This window comes from Xylaria bambusicola (genome assembly GCF_022495145.1).
Source record: "Xylaria bambusicola strain CBS 139988 unplaced genomic scaffold F5B22scaffold_2, whole genome shotgun sequence".
Taxonomy (NCBI): Eukaryota; Fungi; Ascomycota; class Sordariomycetes; order Xylariales; family Xylariaceae; genus Xylaria; species Xylaria bambusicola.
The window spans coordinates 68339-87379 of record NW_025953555.1 but is presented as its reverse complement, the minus strand read 5'-3'; the positions used below and the strand labels follow the sequence as shown (position 1 = coordinate 87379).

The 19041-nt window shown below is 41.8% G+C and overlaps 5 protein-coding genes across 5 annotated transcripts in view; 4 read left to right on the top strand and 1 right to left on the bottom strand.

Moving 5' to 3' along the window:
- The first annotated feature begins 2806 nt into the window (after window positions 1-2806).
- Window positions 2807-5921, top strand: F5B22DRAFT_584698 (FluG domain-containing protein). The gene is made up of 5 exons (XM_047973447.1): window positions 2807-3352; window positions 3415-3625; window positions 3714-4234; window positions 4288-4637; window positions 4724-5921. The coding sequence occupies exons 1-5, from the start codon at window positions 3102-3104 to the stop codon at window positions 5755-5757; spliced, it is 2367 nt and encodes a 788-aa protein (XP_047835537.1). The 5' UTR covers window positions 2807-3101; the 3' UTR covers window positions 5758-5921.
- Window positions 5922-7836: 1915 nt separating this feature from the next.
- F5B22DRAFT_146163 (uncharacterized protein) lies at window positions 7837-8406 on the top strand. Its single transcript, XM_047969087.1, has one exon. The coding sequence runs from the start codon at window positions 7870-7872 to the stop codon at window positions 8296-8298; it is 429 nt and encodes a 142-aa protein (XP_047835536.1). The 5' UTR covers window positions 7837-7869; the 3' UTR covers window positions 8299-8406.
- Window positions 8407-13185: 4779 nt separating this feature from the next.
- Window positions 13186-13920, bottom strand: F5B22DRAFT_584690 (uncharacterized protein). The gene is made up of 2 exons (XM_047973446.1): window positions 13788-13920; window positions 13186-13656 (listed from the first exon to the last, which is right to left on the bottom strand). Exons 1-2 carry the CDS (start codon window positions 13852-13854, stop codon window positions 13412-13414), a joined length of 312 nt encoding a protein of 103 aa, XP_047835535.1. The 5' UTR covers window positions 13855-13920; the 3' UTR covers window positions 13186-13411.
- Window positions 13921-14350: 430 nt separating this feature from the next.
- F5B22DRAFT_146134 (uncharacterized protein) lies at window positions 14351-14787 on the top strand. The gene is made up of 2 exons (XM_047969086.1): window positions 14351-14621; window positions 14680-14787. Exon 1 carries the CDS (start codon window positions 14412-14414, stop codon window positions 14601-14603), a length of 192 nt encoding a protein of 63 aa, XP_047835534.1. The 5' UTR covers window positions 14351-14411; the 3' UTR covers window positions 14604-14621; window positions 14680-14787.
- A 2322-nt stretch (window positions 14788-17109) lies between these two features.
- The window catches only part of F5B22DRAFT_146112 (uncharacterized protein), a 2160-nt gene continuing 228 nt past the window's right edge, over window positions 17110-19041 (top strand). The window contains exons 1-2 of the mRNA XM_047969085.1: window positions 17110-18250; window positions 18306-18937. Of these exons, the coding sequence (XP_047835533.1) occupies window positions 17360-18250; window positions 18306-18926 (1512 nt within the window). The 5' untranslated portion in view covers window positions 17110-17359 and the 3' untranslated portion in view covers window positions 18927-18937. The remainder of the gene's footprint in view (window positions 18251-18305; window positions 18938-19041) is intronic.

Here is a 19041-nt window from a genome sequence, read left to right as displayed (position 1 = left end):
GCGCCCTTCGTTACTATAACAAGGGCAGTAGAACTGGGCTTGGAACTGAGGATTCTGATTACAATAATTAACTAGGGCTGCATTAGTCCTTAACTAACCAACTCCTTCTTAGCTATTGGTAGCTTAAGATAACTTTATATATAAATGATCTACTAGCTTAAACCGCTTAGGTCTTTAGGGTCTATTTTAAAAAGTAAAGTCTATATAATCTTACTTTTTAATATTACCTAATATTACCTATATATTTTAAAAAGTTATAAATAGCCTATAATAGTCCTTTATATAGTTAAAGTATAAAGCAAACTATATTTTTTAACCGGTTTAAAGGTTATATATATAATATAATTTCCCTCCTTTTTAAAGTTTATTCTTTAAACTATATTATTATATTAATGCTGTTATAATTTAAGGATTAATAGGTTTACCTAAGTATTAATTATTAAATTCCTTAATAATTAATTTAATAGTATTATTGAAGAAATAATTATAGGGTTTTTAAGTTTAATACTTTTTTATTAATTAACCTTTCCATTTAATTAAATATTTAATATAGCCTTTATTTTTAAATAAATCTATTACCTCCTTTATTTAATATTTTTCCAATTTAATAGGATTTAAATTATATAAACTTAAGTAGGATTAAAAGTTTTTTATCCTTTATTAATATAAAACAATTTAATAAAGAAAATATAAAAGGTATTATAGATTTATTAAAACTTAAATAATATTAATTTAATAATGGTAGGAAAAATTACTTTTTTAATTTAAAAGGGATTTAATATCTTTTTATTAAACTTTTTTAATAAATATTTAATTTTAATATTCTTTATATTTAATATTATTAATTAATCCTTTTTATAAATTAAGGTATTAATTTATTATTTATTAACTTATTCCTTTATTTATTAATAGGCCTTTTTTAAATATTCTTTAGCTTTTTTATAAATTTAAATCATTTAATAGGTATAAAATCAATTATTTAAATTATAGGGGGTATTAAAAGTAGGATTATATATAATAGAATAATAACTATAATTAATATAAAAGAGTAATATATTTATAGCTAATAATTAAATATTATTATAAGTAAATTCTACTATAAATAATAAATCTTTTTAATTGGATATTTTATAATTAATAAAAGATTAAAGGTATACTTTAATAATTTAATTAAAACATTTTATTTAATTATTAATTTATAAATAAAAGGTAATATTTATATAATTAACTATACTTATTAACTTAAAGAAGTTCTTTTATAAATAGGTAATAAATTTAAAATTATAATTAAAAATAATATTAAAAGGGATATTATAAAGTCTCTAATAAATTTTAATAAAGGTTTTAATAAAGTCTTTAATCTTCTTTTCTTTAACCTTAAAAGGTATAAAGTATACTATTTTAATAAAGGGGTTAATTATAATTTAAATTAAATTATAACTATTAAATAATAAAAGATTTATAATAAAATTTATAACTATAAACTGTTAAAGCTTATAATAAAATTCTATAAATTAAAATAAGCTATATAATATATATTTAGTAAACTTATTCCGTTAATATTTTAAATACTCTTTAATATAATCCTATATTATATTTTATAAGTTTAACTATTAAAAGTTATATATAATTAGTTTAATAATCTTATTTATACTTATATAACTTACTACTTTAATATTATACTTTAATTGGAATACTTTAAATTAAAGGTTAATAGGTACCTATAATTATCCTTTATAATATAATAATCCTTTTTTAACTTTTTTATCCTTAATTAAAAATTATACCTTTTTTTAATAATTTATATTTTCTATTACTATAAATAATACCTTTTTTATAAATTTTAATATTTATTTTAATATTAATAAATTATATAAATAGGTTAATATTAATAATATTATAATTAAAATTGGGAATAATTCTAAGTTTAAAAAGTGCTTTTATTATAAAACTATTATAATTAATTAGTTTTTACTCCCCCCTTTATTAGGGCAATATTATAGGAGCCTTAATATTTAATCCACTTTACCGTTTTATTTACCGGGGCAGTAATTAATAATAAACTAAAAGCTAGATAAATCCTTTAATTAACGTACTTATTTATAATTTAAAACCTTTATTATAATAAAGTATAAAAGATTTTAATAATTAAAGTAAATTTTAATATAATACTTTATACCTTTAAAATATTAATACTATTTTTTAAATAAATCTTTAATAGTTAAAAGCTTTTTATTATAAATTTTATAATTAATCTTATTTAGTTTTAATTTTTTTAAATGGAAGGCAACTAGGTATAATTTATTATTTTTATCTTTTTATAAAAGGATAGTAATAATTGTAAAATCCAAACCATTAATTTTTATATAGGGAATTTTATTAGGATTATAATATATAAATATTAGGGCATTTAAAAAATGTTATTTAAATCCTTTAAAAGTTTAATTTATTTTAAGGGTTTATACCTAGTCCTTTTTATTTAATTTATTATCGTTTATAATTAATAAAACAATATAGGAGAAGTTTTAAATAAAGCATTAATAAAAATTAATAAATTTAATAAAGCTTTAAAATTTAATAAGCATTTAAAATATTTTATAATTTTTAATTACTTTAGTTTTAGCTTTATTTATAAAGATTTTATTAACTTTTATAATATAGCTTAAAAATTCTACTTTTTATATTTACTGAATAAAGAGAGAAACCACTGCTGAGGCCGCTAAATTGAGCGGAAAGTGCCGCCGTTTTAGCGGGTTCTAGCAGTGCGGGAAATCTCCCGACGAAGGTCGAGACTAGGTATTATATACTTCGCTAGGCGAGGGGCAGCGCACTAACGGTGACCCATATTTCCAGGGGTTGAGACTTGGCATCTTCTGTCTTCCATCTTCTTGTTTCCTGTTATCCGCCGTGAGTTCATCCAGAACTGGCCGTTGCTGGCTAGAATGGCCTATAAATGGCTGGGACGGCCTTTGTGCCTTCCACCCTGCTCTTCTCCCCCTCTGTAGGACCGGCTTCCCAATCATGTATCGCCCAGGACAGTTACATATTCCGTCTATCACCGTTCTTGAACACCTTCTAGGCCCAAATCTTCCGGCCAGACGATGTCCCAGGCGATCGCGCCCTCGCTTATACAGATTACGACCGCACGCCGCGTCCAGGAAAACCACACTGCTTTCCTCGAACGCTTTGCTGCGCGAGAGGCACAGAGCCGAGCTGCGAAGCAAAAGTCGACGCTCTCGGTTAAACAGCATGCCTCTCATCGAGCACAGTTGAGCAAGGTTCACTTCATCAAGCCGAAATACTCCCGGGAAACCGAAATTAATGTCAGCGGGATCTTCAAGAAATGGAAAAGGTATACAAACACCCACCACTTCCCCGTTGTACAAGTGCTAATGTTTTCCGCCCACCTCACAGTTACTGTGAGGATCTGAGGGTTGGCGACTGGGAGGCAACGATTAAGAGCCTCAAGCGCGAGACGACGCAGGATTTCTTCCTTTACGTTTGCGAGAACTCTAAGATTTCATCACGGGGTAGCGGCGAAGAGTACATCCGTCAATTCCAACAACTCTATACGACAGTGACCGGCCAGTATATGGATCGGAATGATGCCAAAGAGGTATACAAGGTGCGTGGAGGCTTCACATCCTACTCTGTCAATACAGAAACCGGCTGTTTCACCCCGAGGGCTGTAGGCTCTGTTGACATTTAGTAAGTATTATCGTTGCGTCTTAAGTCCTCGCTTTGGTCATCGGCCACCAAACCTCGATGGCAAGCCGGTGCTCAACGTGGATAACTTGCTGGTAATCTTGACCTTTAATATTGCGTACGATACGAGCATCTTCCCTGGCGAACGACACCGTATCCAGCTAACCGGCTGCTACCAACTTCTTTGTTATACCGGAGCACGACCGGCCGAGCTTGTAGACGGCGAACGGAAGAAACCGAAAGATGGATCGGTTGAGCAACTCTTCGGTCGGAAAGTGGTCGAGTCTCCCTCGCCCTCTTCGGACGATGGCGAGGACAACGGCGAAGATCGGGGGCCGGCTCCCGATAAAAACTCCCAGCTGCTTGAAAGCCTTCTCTCTCAAGAGACTCTGGGGCGCGGACGGCCGAAGGCCCTCTGTTATGAGGATATTCAGATGATGGTTGTGCGGCATCCTGTTACTGGACGCTGTATTCCAGCTATGGCTATTAAGTTCGTTCATCACAAGGGAGCCGACAACAAACCCAAGCCGTAAGTTCTTGCTATATAGACTCCAAACTTTCTCAACTAAGAATTATATTCAGGACCATCTTCTACTTTTCCCCCACTAGGAAGCTTATCTTCTGTGCCGTCTCAACAATCCTCTCGCTCGCCCTACATGACAAGGCATTCGATGCCCCAAGCTTGACGAATGCGTCCGCAATATTCAGCAAGAAACCACCGCGGTCCCAGCAATGTATCCCGCTTCGATGGAAGGAATCCATGCTCAAAACCCCGCTGTTTCGTAGATACAGAGGGACATCGCTCTCTGGAGCCGAGGCCATGTTATATTCTAAGCTTAGAGACGATATCGGTCAGCAGAGTCTTGATTCAGGACACGAGAAAAGATGGACGCCTAGATTTGCTAGAAGAGGCGCCGCAAATGCTGCTAATGGTACGTTCTGCGCTCTGCGTACCCAGGTTAAAACACGGGGTCACTTACGTGGGGTTTAAAATTATGTTAACCCGATCACCCCGTAGGAGACGCACCAGACTCTGTGCGTGACCAAATGATGCGCCACGATCCTCAATTTGTGACATTTCATCGTGCTTACCTAAATGAGATCGCCAATTTCGACCTACAGAATGCTTTCTTGGAAGAAGAGAAAGAAAGTCAGCTGTTCCGACTTTTCGCACACGTTAGTCTTACGCGCGATCCCCGGGCGACCGCGGACATGGTACCTGAGGAGGTGTGGGCCAATCTCGCGCCGGACCCCGAGATTGTCGAGCTTGAAGAGGAACGAGCCCGGCTGAAGCAGGGTCACTATCGAATCGAAGGCCACAAAGAAGAGGAAAAGATCCAAAAGCTTACCAATGAGATCCGCATCAAGCGTGCACAGCGTGACAGACAGGTGGTTAAGGAATACCGTGAACATTATTTCTACCACCGTCCTACCTGGGATATCGAGAGGCAGGCACGAGGGGAAGAAGAGGAAGAGTATGTTGAGCCCGCTGTTAATGTTCCTATCCCAGAGCGAGCGAAATTGGCGAAGATTCTTTGCCACCAACCTGACGACCTAACTGAAGACGCGATCCTACAACAAAGGATTGAAGTCATCGACCTTATAGTTGCTCTCTGCGACAAGAGAGAGACCGTTAAGCGCGATCGGATCCAGCATAGAGCCAAAGCCTGCCCGCCGGTTAAAATCGAACCAGTAGAAACTAGGCTCGGTCCTGATGATTTCCCTCTTCTCATGCATGCGGCACAATGCCCGGATTGCATTGGCGACGAGCGACTTTCTCTGGAGGAGCGTGCCTTTACATACTGTCGGCCTAACGTCATGAACGATCATTTCGATAGCCAGCATCTCGTGAGGCGCGAGCAGGCTGAGCAAAGCGGGGACAAGATTCGGTGCGAGCACCCAAAGTGTCGAAGTCTTAAATTCAAACATATAGATGACTTTCGGGGCCATGTCTACAAGGTCCATGGTGTTGCTCTACGGTCGTCGGAGCAAGTAAAGCAAAGGCGGCTACGGAAAGCAAGACGGCGACAAATGATTACGGGCAAATCTTAGCGAATTGTTCGGAATACCAGCTAGGAGGCTAAGATATTTTATAGCATGCGGGCCGAACTCATACCCCAATTTGGCCTGATATGTTATTGTAGCCTAGGATAGCGTAGAGTCCACCGGCCAAGTAGCTATCAAACCTAATAATGCAAGTAGATTATATTAGTGAACCAACCGTGCCGTGACTTACAGGTCTTCTACATAATATTCGTTCATACCCAGCTTTGTACCAAGTCCGCCTAACTTCAGCATCCCTCATTCTCTACTAAACTGCTTAGCTTCATCCGCCATTAAGCTAGCGCTACACTACGCTAGAGCGGGACTGCCTCATTACTCTCTGATCATCGGCGACACGGGGTTGGGGGACAGTTATAAAAGCTCAACGAGCTCGCCTTCGAAGCAGTCCACACAGTTAAGCTCGATACCTCTAAGTTAGGTACATATAGCAACTCGCTAAGCCGTAAAATGCGCCCATGCTCGTCTCGGGTATCAAAAGAGAGCTCACATTGCGATAAGGCTGGTTTCATAAGAACTAAAGCTATATATGATGCTATTGCTCACATCAAGCCTGGTTATAGGACGTATCCAAGCCGCTAAGCTCATAACTATCCTGAGCCACAAGCAAAAGAGGGTGAAACGTAAACACACCCAGCAGCAAGCACAAACCGAGGCTAAATAAAAGATAAGATACCAAAGCCAGACGCCTTCCCCCTATTGATACAAAGGACACAATGCCTACGCTGCATAAGGGATAAAAGACTATCCTTAAAGGAAAGAACGTTTACGTACGGCTAACCTGCTATAATATATAACCACTTCGATAAAAAGCATATAAAGGAGCTATAAGGTTAAACCTTGAAATTCTATAACTATTTAAAGTACAAAGCAGAAATAAATTATTTTAAATAGTATCCTTTTTTATTTTAGTTTTAAATAGTACACCGTATAAGTAGCTTCAGTTTTTTTTTTTTTTACTTATCTTATACTTAAAGATAACACCTCTTTATAAAGGCTTAAAAACATATATATTAAAAAAGAGCTAGATTTAAAAAGATTAAAGGCAACTTAGGCTAGGGCTATAGAAGACGGTTATTAGTAATGCAGACCGGACTATAGCAATGGATTTCCTCTACCACCAGCGCAATACAACACGTAAATATAATACAACAGGTGTTTAGTTGCCTAGTCGTTTCTGCAAACACTTATAGACGGAAAAAGTAGCCGTCATAAAAACCATAATAATAATAACCAGTACTAATGCGATATATGCCATAAACGACCACCCGCCACCTTACGCAGTGTAAACATTAATTATAATGGTCGCAAAACAGTTTATAGAATATATTATTCCTAACCTATTATAAATTAACAGATGGCCTAAGAGAGGCGCCATTAATATCTACTTACAAAAACAGATGACTGAGTAGCCAAATATAGTTGATGCTGAACTTTCGCCAAAGCAATCCAAAGCCAACTATACCGATTGCTGACAAGAAACCGGAGATCGGGAAAAGCGCTCTGGTTAGGATAATCTGCTGTACATATTGGCCGTAGTGGGTCTGGTCCAGCAGACCGTACCGATTAATCGAAGTAAATGTGGCAGGAAATAAATAGAGTCCAGCAAGGAGAAGCCACAAAGAAATGGCCACCATGAAGTTATATCCTATAGGGACATTATTTAATGCAATAACCATTCTTTCGTAGGAAGTGGCCATATTGCTTGCCAATTATCTTTAATCTGCGTTAATTTAGTTGACAGGATGTACTTATACTCATCTTTGCACCACAGAAACGCCAGTTACCTGTACTCTATGCCATCGGTCCTCTTGCCTGCGCCTCCTTAAAACAAAATTTAAGTACACATATCTCACAATTCAGATTCCAGCTTTCGAATAAGTAAAGGTACGTAGATACAGCGCTTATATGCCGACCAAAATTAGATCGTACCTTGTTTAAGCGTAAGTCGGTTTCAGAACTAAACGCGCGGCTAAGCATCGTAGCCTTTTCTCTACCCTTTTTAAACACTTATAAATTGCCTTAAAGTCGTAAAAGAAGAAAGCAAGTTCTATATTTCGTTTAACTAAGACAGTTTATACAGAAGTAAACCTACCTGTTAAGATGAGGCCCAACACTATAAGATCGTCCTACTCCGTCCAAAAGTCCTGGAATAGCAGGAGAAAAGGGGCTATAAAGAAAGTTCACGAGCTATTCCAAATTTTTGGTGCCAAAGTCTCTATAATAATCGAAAAGGATGGAGAGCTATTCTCGTACCAATCCCACCTTGACCTTTCGGCGATCACTCATAGTTCGGTTAAAGCGGCAAATAAAATGACTCCCAATGACTTTACCACGGTCGCGGAGAAACTCCGGCAAGACTCGCCGTCTCTATCACGGCAAGATACATCGCAGTCTTTGTTGCAGCATGGCTCAACGTCGGGCAAATCCGGCACGACCTCGGCTTCTCACCTAGAGCCTAGCTCAACTCCTATTAATCCACCTCCACAACGACCACGGGCGCATGCTTACTTTAACATTCTGAAGGACTAAGGACACAATGTATTTATTCTGTCTATATAATTAATGGATAAAGACATTGCTGGAGCAACCTAATTTGGTCTATCGTTTCCTTTGTTTGGCTGCAAGGCTATTTTGTCCCAGATAGCGTAGAGACGAACAGGCCCCGGGCCTGACAAGGGGAATTACTCAGAAATAGTTGGTCTGTTTCAAGAACGCCGTCGATTTGTAAAGTAACCAGCGATGATGGCGAATAAATATAGACGTTTACGCGCTGCTAAAAATCCTCACCCGACCTTATAGCCCCCCACAACTCATCGCTACATAATTGGACACTTTTAGGTGTCTCGTCGCCGCTGTAATATAATCGCACTTTCTTTAGTCGAGTTCGCATAAGGAGATCTGCTAGGTAAGGGCCGGCTGGAAGACGGCATTTGATATTTATCGTCATTGTGATAGCTAAAGTCTCGTAAAATGTGTTTATAGGTGCAGCCTCTGCATAAAATAACAATGCTAAAAGTTGGTTGGCTAGAGGAATAAGTGGGGGTGTATAAATAGGGGGAAACTGAGCCTTAATGTTAATAGAAAACCCCAGCCAGAGAAGATCTAGCTTTTCGTTAACGTTAACTGAGGGAGTCTGCTGACTGGCCTTACGTCGCATGCCTGTTGGAACCAATTTTTTTATTATACGCAACTTTATACTATTGCTCTTGAAATCTTGATATTGACAATATTCGGGTAGGAAAAGTTTTGTTCCACGCGTCCGTAATTCGTTGAACCGGAAAACTAGATCTTTGTTAAAGCTGACCTCTCTGTTACCCCTATGCACATATTGCAGCTTTGGCAAATGGTGAATGCAGTCTTCTACGGTTGTACCTTCGTAGAAGATCATAATAATGAAAAATAAACCTATGCCAGTTCCACTGGCAACGTCAAAGTGGTGATATAATGGCGAGCCGAGAGTTTTTCGAAGAGATTTGAGGAATGTAGACATAGACTTAGCACTTTCTACAGGTCCTTCAAGATGCAGTATGCGGAGTCCAGCAGTAGGAGGCTTGAGATATAAAGGGCTATTCGATCTCGACCCGCAAAAGACGCAGAGATATGGCTCTTCAAGAACCCACTGTTCTGAAGTTGGATAGAGGAGAAGGAGACAGGTATCGCATAGGCGGTGGCTACACGGAAATCTGTTCGATGGCACCCCTGCCAAGCACGATAAACATAGGTTATCATTTTGGAAACAATTGACCAATATGCAAAGGTTTTTAAGGATGGCCCTATGCTGGCTATATTAAGATGTCGGAGTTTGGAGAGGATCGACCTGAGAAGAAAGGGTAACAAATTGTTGTTCCACGTTCTTTAAGATGCCCGCAATTTTGTGTTTCGGTAGGACATCTTCGAAGAGTGGTTGATAGAACTCCCGAAATATAGCTTGTGGGGAAAACCCTAGCTTGTTAGTCCGGAAAACCACACGATGTTTAGGATTACGTATAGAGTGATTCTAGGGAATCTAGTATTAATGTAGCGGCAATTAGTTGACAAGCAGGTTGGCATAAGTCCGCACGTTTTGCTACTTGCGCGAGGACTTGGTCAACTTGAGAGCCTAGCTGTGCAGGTATTGGCCTAGCGAACCACGATGCCCGTAGAATATTAAATAGCTCCTCGAATCCTTATGAAAATTAGGCGCAGGCTGCTTGACATAGGACCTTTAGTTATGAACCCCTATTGGGTAATTGGAATTCCTGCTGAGGTATTCGCTGCGTCAGAAAGGTTTTCTGTCGAATAAGGTCTTCTAGAGTTAGTTTATCTTATGGAGCGGGCAGTGTTCTGATTCCGGCAAAATGGTTCCGCCACGCCCGTTCTGCAAAGCTAAAGCTATATTCCCGACAAACATTGTAGTCAGCTAGAACTGTAAGGGTGAGGTTTTTTTCAAGCTCTTTTAGAAAGGCACCATCACTTCTTGGCTCGGTAAAAATAACAATTAATGGCCGGTAGCTAGATAACCAGCTCCTAGGGCGGATCCAGCTTATTAACTCGGAAAGAATATTATATACGCCGCCATGTTCTTTTGCTGAAAAACAAATTAAGGCACTTAACGGAGGCAAGATTTATGAATAGAAGTTGCTAACGACCTTTATCAAAGGCACTCTCCTAGCGCCTCTGATAAGATGACAACATATATTACCGGGAATAGGCCCTGCTTTAACCTTGGCTAGGTGTTTTTTGAAATGCAAGTGGCAGTCGATTAAAACAGACGATTACATTCGCGCCATATAGATTGCATGGTTTGGGTAGCGGGGCTCTTAGGCTTGATCCCTCCCTCTTATAAATAAGATAATCTCTACATGTTCTTAAGGGAATTTGTCGAATATGCAATATGCGTCCAAAGACTCCTCTAAAAAGGGGCTCTCAAGACCAGCTGCCCCTTCACGAATGTCTAACCAGATGTTGGTGGACGATATACTTGGCATGACGAACCCTGTACTAAATGGTGACAAGGGCCCTTTCAATACTTAAAAGCAGAATTCTTAGCAATCTTTCGACAAACAAGAATAGGTTTCCCTTTAAGTGCATTCACTTCCACTACATCTTTTTCTCGCGAACCAATATCTGGTTTTTAATAGCTGCTAGCTGCCACCTAGAAAGCTGCCAACAACCTACAGTACAAAGCTGCCAGTTGCTACCTATAAAGCTGCTAGCAACCCCCAAAAAGCTGCCAGCTGCCACTTAAAAAGCTGCTAGCAACCTAGAAAGCTGCCGACAACCTAGAAAGCTGCTAGCTGCCACCTAGAAAGCTGCCAACAACCTAGAAAGCTGCCAGCTGCCACTTAAAAAGCTGCTAGCAACCTAGAAAGCTGCTAGCAGCCACTTAGAAAGCTGCCGACAACCTATAAAGCTGCTAGCTGCCACCTAGAAAGCTGCCAACAACCTAGAAAGCTGCCAGCTGCCACTTAAAAAGCTGCTAGCAACCTAGAAAGCTGCCGACAACCTAAAAAGCTGCTAGCTGCCACCTAGAAAGCTGCCAGCAACCTAAAAAGCTGCCAGCAACCTAAAAAGCTGCCAGCTGCCACCTAAAAAGTTGCTAGCTGCCACTTAAAAGCTGCCGACGACCTATAAAGCTACTAGCTGCTACTTAGAAAGCTGCGAACAACCTATAAAGCTGCTAGCTACCACTTAAAAAGCTGCCAACATAACTAAAGGCTGCCTAATAGCCTGTATTAAACCCAGTATTAGCTATAGGTAGCAGCTTTTATCAACTATTGGCAGCTTTAGCACGCTAAGCTAATTAGTCGCAGCCTATCACCACTCTTAACAGGGATCCTATATAATAGGCTAATACGCTTTTATAAATTGTTAATTCTTTGTTAACTTTTCTCATTAAAAGAAAATCACCCAATACTTTACGCACAATAAATAAGCATATTTATAATAAATAGGAAAGAAGAGAATAAAGCCTTTTATTATTATTTCCTTTTATCCTTTTACAAAATGGCGTCGGAGATTGAGGAGGTACGCAAGTAAGCACTTTTTACAATGTAGCTCGATAATAACCAAACAATAGGTATTTTCACATGCAAGAGCCACACTTGAGCCGGCGTTAGAAGCTATGTTCCATGCTTCGCCTAGCCAAGCAAGTACCGTCACCGCGGAAGTGAACAAATTACTAGACTATATTAGGTCTTCTATTATGATCAATTTAGCGGCTGTCTCAGATGATAACCCTACTAGGGCCCTGCAGGCGAACATTTCGAATTTGATTGAGGCCTTGCAAAAAGATCTATCTATCGGCCCTCAATTCGCATCATCTCATAGCTCAGCCTCGCCGTCGGAGTCTTTATTTGTACCCGAGTTAGATAAGATGTTTGTTGACCCCGAACTTTCCAACTTAGACCTTGAGCAAGACATGGGGGAGTCAAGCATAACGTTCCAGAAGCCGGTTACATCTTTGCGGCCAGCCAGCTCGGTATCGTTTCCAATAGTCAGCGATATCAATAAAGATATAGAGATTAATACTGAAAATGATAGCCAAGGTAAAAAGGACGATGATAATGATGAAGTAAATAAAGATGAAAACGAAGATAGGAATGATAAACATAAGAATGAGTAGGAGGGTAGTAAATATAAGGGCGATAAGCATAAGGGTAACCGTAAGGAGGATAATAAAGATAGTGGTAATCCATTGGAAAAGGAGGGATTAACTAGCCAACATCCCACAAACTTTATTCTTACTTTAACTGATTCGATCGTAAACTGGGAGCGTATAAAAGCGCTCAAAAAGATCTGGGTTAAAAATACCCCTAATTCCCATCGTCGAAACTGCCGCGATATTGCTAAAGCACTACATACTATTAACAAAAGTAAAGGAATTATCGTTAGTCAGGATTTAAATCAAAGGTAGGCATTACGGGACTTAGTTACGCACCGTGAGGAAATTATGGAAAGCATGGCCAGCAAGAAACTAAAATCTAAAGCGAACCAGTATAACCGTTATAACAGCCTAGTACTCGATGAATTAATACACCTAAGTTATCCGCATATGACGAGAGGACCTACACTAAAAGACTTATCTTAAGAATACAAGAATAAACATCAGCAGCTTAAGTCCCGCCTCCGCGTAGGCAGGACTTAGCACGCTTTCAATAGGGTATTTGGCTTTGGAGCATTTGCGTTGGTCCCGGTGGGGTTTGGGGCTAATTTTAGTACCACGAGGTCAGTATGCAACTCCTTATACTAACCCCTCGCAATGTAGCTAATGTTATTGGTCAGAGTAGAGCAACTTCCACGTTCGGATCTGGCAGCACTAATTAAAAAGCTGCAAAAACGGGAACAGGAGGTCACCCAGCTTAATGCTACAGCTGCTCGAATATTAAATGGCCTAGGAAACGACAACATGTATTAGGCCATAGGCTATAGGTAACACGCTTATTTACTTTTATTTACGGCAGCCAAGTTGACTACGAGTAGATTATCGAGTGTTAGGTGCAGGTGTAAATTATGCCCAATCAGTCACGCAAGCCTCGTTACGAAGCGTCGCTCGTGATGGTGGTGGTGGTGTGTGGGGAAGCTGTGAACTGCCCAATTGCTCTTTGTGTTGCCCGCATTGTAGTTCGTGAATACCGCTCGCTTCCAACTCCAATATGGACCGCTATCTTACTAATTCCATATTTGTCGATACTTCGGCGTTGTCCGTCTCACTGCTACCCTTGTCCACCCCCCTGTTCGAGTAACGTATCCCCCGACCACATAGCCACACAATGCCTGATCCAAGTAAGACGCCAACAAGCAAGGCACCTATAACCCCGCCTACGACTGTAGGAACCGACACCGCCCCGAGAGCTGGCTCATATCTAGTGGTGGAATTGATGACAATAGAGATTGTGCTAGTTGCCACTGAGACGGTCAAGGGTCCATCTGTAGAGATATCCCATAATGTAGTAGCAGATGTGATGTTTGGACATCCTGACTCCGTGCAGGGATTGACATGACAACAGCCTTGGAATGTATTGAAAGAGCAAACATACCACGAAGTGCCCGCAGGACAGTCCTAATTGCTGCGTAGTTGCAAGTGCATAGTATCGATCTCCCCATCACCCGGTAGTATGCCGTTGAACCAAAGAAGCGACTCTAGTCTCATTAAGTAGCACATGGCAAGCGGAGCGCTCTGGCACAGTCACAGGTGGTGCGCTGTTGCGGGGCCGAGCCCACCAACAATTCCTTTGGTTCATCCAATCAGATCGGAGCAAATCCATAGATGCTACATGCTTGTAACGCCAGGGCATTCATTGTATATATTAAGAAAGAGCGTCGCGGCTAGATGCTGTTTAAGATCTATCAATTGCGAAAACGAAGTTCACGCAATTGAAGAAACGCCCGGGCGAACCCTCCGTTCTCCTTTTTCCTTTTTTTATCCTTCAAAAGATACCAAATCCACATGATGGGAAAGCTAATCAAAAATCACCTCGCACAGGTAATCGGGCTGACGGCAGCATCTTATAAGTACAGGATGCCCGGGCGCGGCGTATCTCCTAACGGAAATAGACCACGCCGCAGCATCTATCTAAGCCTTTATCTAGCCCAAGATATTGTGGGATTTCCTTACAAATTCGTTGGACCGGGCGGTCAAGTCAGTCCCAATACTACAAGTAATGAACCTTCTTGTCGCTCTTCTCCTCCTAGCTTTAGAATGGCCTCTTCCTAGTCTTCCCAGATGGACGCTATACCGCAGTTGCGAATTACGTATTATCACTTTCATGACTGCAGCTTTCCTCGCTTTCTTTTTCTACCAAGCCACAAACGCGGCCATTTATTACGTTATCGGCACCGCTCTTTATATCTAGGAATATAGTAAAAGTGAAGTATGTTTATATTTATTCTACTCATTTATATATTATACGAATATACTAACGAAGGGAGAAGAATATTTATCCCTAACGGTGGGAAGCGTGGTGATAAGGGCCTACTATAAAGGGAGATCACTCCTTGCAGCATATAGTAGTAGCATAGCTTAACTCCTTAAATCTGATATGGTTCTCTAAATCAATGCGTTGCCTTACAATGCCCCTAATATTGTCCATGAAGATTCTGCTGCCGCACGCTACCCCATTGTCAGCAAGGGGCCTACCGGCAAGTAATGTTATAACTTACTAATTACAATTGTGCCGCCTAGTGTACGCCTGGACTATTTATCCAGTGCCTTAAATATTTCGATCATAAAGTCCCCATCAAACGCAGACCATCCATCCCGCCTGGGAAGCTTCGATTCTTTAGTTCCTGGGGGGTAGCAGAACCAGACTTGTAAACGCATGTTTCCTTTTTCCAGGCTTCTTAGCAATTCTAGATAATCTATAACCATATCATCAAAGGTCTCGTTTTCAAGCTTCCAGTACAGATTAACCTTACGCACTTTATCATTATAAAGCTGGAATAAATTTTTATAAAAGCTAGTTTCGGTAGTGGCATCCCTATTCGGGATCCCTTTAACCCAGACATCGTGGTCTTTCCTCTCCAAAAGGGAGAGGGCTAGAGGAAGCAAGCCTGCGATACCATGGCCCTGGGCCATTAATAAGATTGTCTCGAACCGACCAAGGTCTAGCCCCTCAGAAAATGGACCTTACAAGGAGCCACGGAAAGACTTATCTTCCATATCCCTCTGCCGCATGTTACTTAATTTTTTCGACACAGCTGATTCTGGTATAAAAAATACAACCTCACGCAGATCCCTCTAGCCTAGAGTCCACCAAATAATTAGGATAGCCGTTCCACTAAAACGATATCGCAGCGAGATTCCGGCGAAGCGAATATAAAGATAACCTGGGCGCCCCTCGATAGGTCGTCGGGTACGCACCGTAACTCGAAGAAGACCGCCCCGGGATTCCACTTTGCTGACCTTGGCCCGATTTAATGCCATGCTAACCAGTCGTTCAAGTTGAATTATGAGCCACAGTGCGAGCGAGAGTATCAGGAGAATCCATGCTAAAGTAGGGAAAGGCTCGGAGATATCAACCAAGTGCCAGGATATAGATGCGATTATAAGGACTGGTAGTAGTCGATGGAGCCGCACTAGTATAGCGCCGATCCTCGAAACCGAGCTAATGATCATCGTAAGGCTTGCTAAGAAGCACGCGGCTACTAAGCTCCCTGATAACACATGGCTGTTGGCATGGTTTCTAAGAAGTGAAATCCCATAGGTAGCAGACTGAACTGTTGCTACAGCTGCAGCCCATTGGTATACCGAGCCGAGATGTCGGCGAGATGGCAAGAAGCAGCGTGTCACAATGCTTGTACTTCCTCCCCAGAAAGCAACAACAATATTGATAAGGGCCAATCTACTGGCTGACCTGGACAAGGATAGGCCGGTTATTTCTGGGACCATTAAAACAGTATTAATGCCTATATACCCAAGAATAAAGAAAGCTTCAAGGGGACTTGTCCACAAGAATAGGATCTACAAGTATACAGCAAACTTCAAAGCCCCACTATAAATATAGTTTAATGATTTCTGCCATCCAAGCAAGAGCAAGGCAGCTATTAAAATAAAGACACCATAAATTAAATATAGTTGTAACATAGTGTTCTACAGCCCTTCGACAAAGTTTAATTGTCGTAGATGTTGCTAAATTATAAGTAGCTTTACAAGCCAAAATCTGCTTTTAGATATTTAAATTCCTTAAAACAGAATCTTAATGCCGAAAACTGGAAAACTGAAAATTGAGCACTGTATTTAAAGCCGCTTAATTTTAGGAGTCAGAGTTTTATTAAGCATCAAATTCATCTCAAAATGAGTCGTGCTGACCAAGAAGCCGCCGAGCAGGCTCGGAACTTAGTTGGCGAACGCTCCCTTGGGAGAACTCGCTCTAGCCTCAGCCATAAAACTCCAAAAGAAACCCGGCGAGACCAAGAAGTTGCGAAAGAGTCTCGGTCCGACCCTAGCGGTAAAAATGCTCCAACCCCTACGAGCCCAACAACAACCCGACGGCAACGAACTCGGCAAGACCAAGAAGTTGCGGAAGAGTCTCTGTCCGACCCTAGCGGTGAAAACGCTCCAACCCCTACGAGCCCAACAGCAACCCGACGGCGAAGAACTCGGTCTGGCCCCAGCCATAAAAATACAACAACCCTGAATAGCCAAAAAGTTGCCGAAGAGAATCGGGAAGTTGGTAATAAGCATCCCGCCAGGCAGCAAGCCCCAAAAATTCATAGGACTTGGAATTGGACTGGCATAGATAATAAAAATAATTCAGCTCCTACTAATTCGGGAACTCAGCGTGGGGATGGGAATAGTGACGATATTTCCCCGCCACCTTCCACATTACTTAAGCAAGTTCAGGCCGCTCTAGCCAATTCGACTCATAGGGATCAATCAGTTCTGGACGATAAGCAAGAATTAGGTGAAATACCAATTGTTATAAACAACAGCGACATACGTATACGCAGCCATACAACTACGGATATTAAAGGAACTTCAACCGATGATAGGCATGCCAAAACTTCCTCGTTCCATGGTAACTATTATGATAGCCCCGAGAGTGACGTTGGTCATGGTTGGGACGCCGGTGACGATTATGTTACTCGGATACGCTCTAACGGCCCAGGAATGATTCAGGCACTAGACGACTTCGCCGCGGATGACGGACCCGCTACTCTCGTTTCGGCGCCTGGGGTAGTTTGCCGGAACGGTAGATATTATATCCCAAACTTCAGATGCCCACAATCTAATGTGCGGACAACAGCGAGGATCGAAGGACAGCGCGGTAACAGGGTTATCATAAGCTTAACGCCGTCTTCAATTGAACTCGGGCGTCCTGCTTATACCGTGAATAAGTCCCAGTTGGGTATAGGTCGCTTTGATTACCCGGATATAAATATGGTTCAGCTTGACGTCCTAAGAACCGAATATAGAACGTATGGAATTCCTGCGATTGTATTTGTTGCCCCAACTACTATACTAAACCCAACCGAGGACCAATTAACTTCTACAAGCAATCCTCAGAGGTGGCCTATTACTTACCTCAAATTGAAATTCCACGACGATTCAACTGCATGGGCTACACGGACCGTTTGGATCAGTAACGTGGGGCCGGCGTCTTTCGCCATTGATGAGCACTTTGCGAAGGTAAGACAGGACCCACCAATAATACCGCGTCCTCCCGCAGAGAGGGCCAGGCTCCAAGAGGATGGCAACAGATGGAGAGCAAGCCAAAGCCCTGCGCCACAGGGGCCCGTGGCGACCGGTCAAAGAGACCGTAGCAGGAGGCAAGAAGCACCCACGCGCCCCCCCCGGACCCGCAACTCGCGTAGAGCACAGAACCAGGCACTTCCAGACCAAGCCCGACAGCCATTATCTAGGAACGCAACTCAGAATCAGCGCGAAACAGGGAGTGGGAGTGGCCCCGCGGGACAACAAGATCCACCAGCCCCGAACCAACCTCCCCAGGGCGCAACAGCGAGCGGGAGTGGTGTCTCTGGACTAAATCCACCGGAGCATGTTCGTTTACTAACCACCCCCCTGACGTATTGAAGCTAACTAACATTGTAGACAGTGGCTAATCAAGTATAACGACCCTACTATCCGTCAGCTAGGCACCACCTGCCGCAATTGTATCGCCCCATATCCTACCGCCACACTCCGGTGTGGCTGTCGCTATCACCTTGGATGCCTTGAATTTCACAGGACCCCCAGAAAGCGTGTAGCAAAATGCCACGTTCACTCTACGCAATGTTGGTCGTTTTTCTACTTTTCTTATAGTGATGTATATCGTTTTGTTATGATTGATGCAACCGACTTTCTAAGTAACGGAATTCCATGGGCACGCGGACCATGGACCGATCCATTTTGTGCCATACCGGAGGACGAGGAACTTTCTTGCTCAATATGTGCGGAAAGGTCAGGGATGGAGAATATGAATATACGCTTTGTAGCTACGCCTTGCACCCATTACTTCCACGCAGGGTGCCTGGGCGAATGGTTTAAGCACCAAGACCCCATGAGACGGGGTCGAACAACTTGCCCGATGTGTCGACGACAAGTCGATAAGGTCTGGACAACAGCAAGGTGGTGGCATAAGGACGAGTGGCTTATGCCCACCAATTCCTCTAATGTGGTGACAAATGTACGATTTGTTGGTTGGGTGATGCCGGAAGAAGGGGATGAAGAACTTTAACCGCATGAGAAGTCAGCCGGGGGGGGGGGGGGGGGGGGGGGGGGGGGGGGGGGGGGGGGGGGGGGGGGGGGGGGGGGGGGCGGGGGGGGGCGGGGGGGGGGGGGGGGGGGCGCGG

Bases quoted from the DNA above. Each gene is read 5' to 3' on its own strand.
- F5B22DRAFT_584698 (XM_047973447.1), top strand. From the start codon at position 3,102: ATGTCCCAGGCGATCGCGCCCTCGCTTATACAGATTACGACCGCACGC. The intron at 3,353-3,414 runs GTATACAAACAC...CCCACCTCACAG, and splicing joins ATCTTCAAGAAATGGAAAAG to TTACTGTGAGGATCTGAGGG. The intron at 4,235-4,287 runs GTAAGTTCTTGC...AATTATATTCAG, and splicing joins GCCGACAACAAACCCAAGCC to GACCATCTTCTACTTTTCCC.
- F5B22DRAFT_146163 (XM_047969087.1), top strand. From the start codon at position 7,870: ATGAGGCCCAACACTATAAGATCGTCCTACTCCGTCCAAAAGTCCTGG.
- F5B22DRAFT_584690 (XM_047973446.1), bottom strand. From the start codon at position 13,854: ATGGGGAGATCGATACTATGCACTTGCAACTACGCAGCAATTAGGACT. The intron at 13,657-13,787 runs GTATGTTTGCTC...TGACCGTCTCAG, and splicing joins TGTCCTGCGGGCACTTCGTG to TGGCAACTAGCACAATCTCT.
- F5B22DRAFT_146134 (XM_047969086.1), top strand. From the start codon at position 14,412: ATGAACCTTCTTGTCGCTCTTCTCCTCCTAGCTTTAGAATGGCCTCTT.